This window comes from Penaeus monodon, chromosome 1, assembly GCF_015228065.2.
Source record: "Penaeus monodon isolate SGIC_2016 chromosome 1, NSTDA_Pmon_1, whole genome shotgun sequence".
Classification (NCBI taxonomy): domain Eukaryota; kingdom Metazoa; phylum Arthropoda; class Malacostraca; order Decapoda; family Penaeidae; genus Penaeus; species Penaeus monodon.
The window spans coordinates 25,933,131-25,935,630 of NC_051386.1; the positions used below are offsets into that span (position 1 = coordinate 25,933,131).

Below are 2,500 nucleotides of genomic sequence, written 5' to 3' on the forward strand. Positions count from 1 at the left end.
CTCGTAGTCAAAGGCTTGACTCTCATCCACGCGCTCGAAATCCACTTCACCCAGTCTTACTACTGATGGTCTAATAACAAGATTTTTTTTATATATCTTATGTAATTTATTACCTGAAAAGAAATAATGTCACTGAAGTCAAGATGTACGTCACGCAACAGCTGAAATCAAAATTACTAACTTGAGAAATCTTGGTGCACCGTCCTCAGAGACGCGCTCGCTCAATAGGCAGTGAGCGGCAGTTAGGATGTGATAGGGAGATATAAGTGCTCCGCCACACGAGAAAGAACTGCGGTTTTTTAATGTTGTTTCTGTTACTGGCTGAGGCCCCGAGTTTTCCTCTTCATCCGATGTATCTTCTTCCTTATTTTCGCCCGACTCTATCATAACACCGTCGCCGTTTTCATCTTCACCAAAGCCTTGATCGGGTTTATCGGGTCCTGCATCACCATCGCCAGCCTCCGGAGCGGTTCCTTCACTCCCGGCACCATCGGGCATCCCTGAAATGATTTTCAAGTTCACGCTTCATGCAAAGTAAATAGCTTGTAAAACAACAACATATCGACTTATCAGTATAGTATAACTACCAATATATGCATTTTAACGATACTTGTATATGATTTTCTCACCTGAACCAAGCGTTGTTGTATTGGAAATAACTGTGTCATTCAAGATCACAACCGTGGGGACAATAGGAAGCGGGCGAGGGATCGGCTGCACAGGTGGAGGAGGTGTATTGTTTCCCTGATAAAGGTATAGGGCCGGGTGGCTCTGTTGATGTAAGGAAATTGCCAAGGTCGTTAAAAAGTGAAATTATTACTGAATACAACGTAATTATTTGAACTGGGTCTCTTAAAAATAGTCCTTACTTTACAGCAGTCACATCAATAGCCATAAGATTTGTAATTTGTAGGCCCGATACTTAATGTTGAACTGTTCAATGATTAACATAAATCACTGGTAAAATACGAAAGTGTACATTTCATACGAAGTGTACCTGATGGCTTTGGGAGCCTAAAACTCTTCCCACCACAGGTGCTCCCCTCCTAAGATCCGCTAATCCCTGGCAGGTTTCACATGCAGATTATAAAATTCGGCTCCAATGCTGTGTATCTAGATGGTAACAATAAGTATGCAGAGAAAATGCTTGATGTGGGTGACGTAATATAAAAACACAGGAAAAATAATGGGAACAAGGGTGCATAGACATGACTTTCTTAACTTCTTTCAAATTCACTTCGAAGTTTCTGTAATAACGGGCATCGGCATTATGCCTTTAACCCCCTTTAACCCATAACTTTTGTAATGGACTAGAAGGGACTAATCAATTATTTTTGTGTGATTTCCACTCCCTTCTAAGCCAGTCGAGGATTGGTTATCTACATTTCTGATACATATTTAACATAAAGTGCGAATGAAACCACCCGCCTTACAATCCCTTCCCATTGTCACCGCACAGCCTCATCTGTTCTATTTTATTCCATCAAGTTAAAGGAATTCATTACAATTATCTTATTCTATAATAAGAGAGTTAAATGGGAGCTCATTATTGTATATAATGACTTACATAATTGAGCTCCAAACTGCAAGTATTAAATAAGGCTTTCGAAGATGATGTTCATTAATGGAAATTCTCGTTATCAACTTTTCCTACTATAGTACAGTTATCATTTGTAGATTGACCGAGTTGTGATATATGTTGGTTGAATGATAACTTAAGGGATTAATAAATAATGGCTTCTTGTAACGACTGTAATAAATATGCAAATAAGCATACTTGTTAATACAAGCGTGTGTGTGTGTGTGTGTGTGTGTGTGTGTGTGTGTGTGTGTGTGTGTGTGTGTGTGTGTGTGTGTGTGTGTGTGTGTGTGTGTGTGTGTGTGTGTTTATATGTACGTACATACATACATGCAAATAAAAATATGACAAGTGAAAAAACTCACAATGCCTGGCCAGCGCTTGGGAGGAGATGAAGAAGTTTGTGCCTCATTATCGTTCAATATAATCTGGAGGCCTGCAGGAATCTGGAAGCTTAACGGAGCATCTGGAACCTTGCCCACTGTATTCTCGGGTGTACCCAGGCCATACTGAATGGTAATAATTTGGTCAATTAGTTTATTGTTTTTGTGTCAGTACCTTTATTTGTCATATACCATAGTAGTTCAGAATCAAGGTAAGAATTAGACAACAATATTTTTCTTAGAAAAAAATGGCACTGTATCTTTTTATGCCTTTTTGACTGCAATTAGTTGCTGTTCTTTTACTAAGTAATGTCTGCCTGAAATCATATGGATTCACATATGAATCTTTACCTTGCAGTAATTAATACCACTTGCAAGCAAAGCAGCCACTGGACTAAGGGGACGCCCATTGTTACGGTTGACGAGCCTCTGCAATCGCTGGACCAGGCTCAGGTACCCGGCTCCAGTGCAGAAGGGGATGACGGCTCTCACTCGGGCCTCGACACTCGGCAGCGGCAAGGGAGTGGGGGTCAGGGGA

The 2,500-nt window shown here is 40.6% G+C and overlaps 1 protein-coding gene across 1 annotated transcript in view; it reads right to left on the reverse strand.

Annotated features, from left to right (window-relative positions):
• Nucleotides 1-2,500, reverse strand: part of LOC119576377 — a 78,583-nt gene that overhangs the window by 20,489 nt on the left and 55,594 nt on the right. Inside the window, exons 6-10 of the mRNA XM_037924038.1 lie at nucleotides 2,314-2,500; nucleotides 1,945-2,088; nucleotides 630-771; nucleotides 182-500; nucleotides 1-70 (exon numbers count right to left, since the gene is read on the reverse strand). The exon at nucleotides 1-70 is cut by the window's left edge and continues 81 nt beyond it; the exon at nucleotides 2,314-2,500 is cut by the window's right edge and continues 823 nt beyond it. Coding sequence (XP_037779966.1) covers nucleotides 1-70; nucleotides 182-500; nucleotides 630-771; nucleotides 1,945-2,088; nucleotides 2,314-2,500 — 862 coding nt within the window. The remainder of the gene's footprint in view (nucleotides 71-181; nucleotides 501-629; nucleotides 772-1,944; nucleotides 2,089-2,313) is intronic.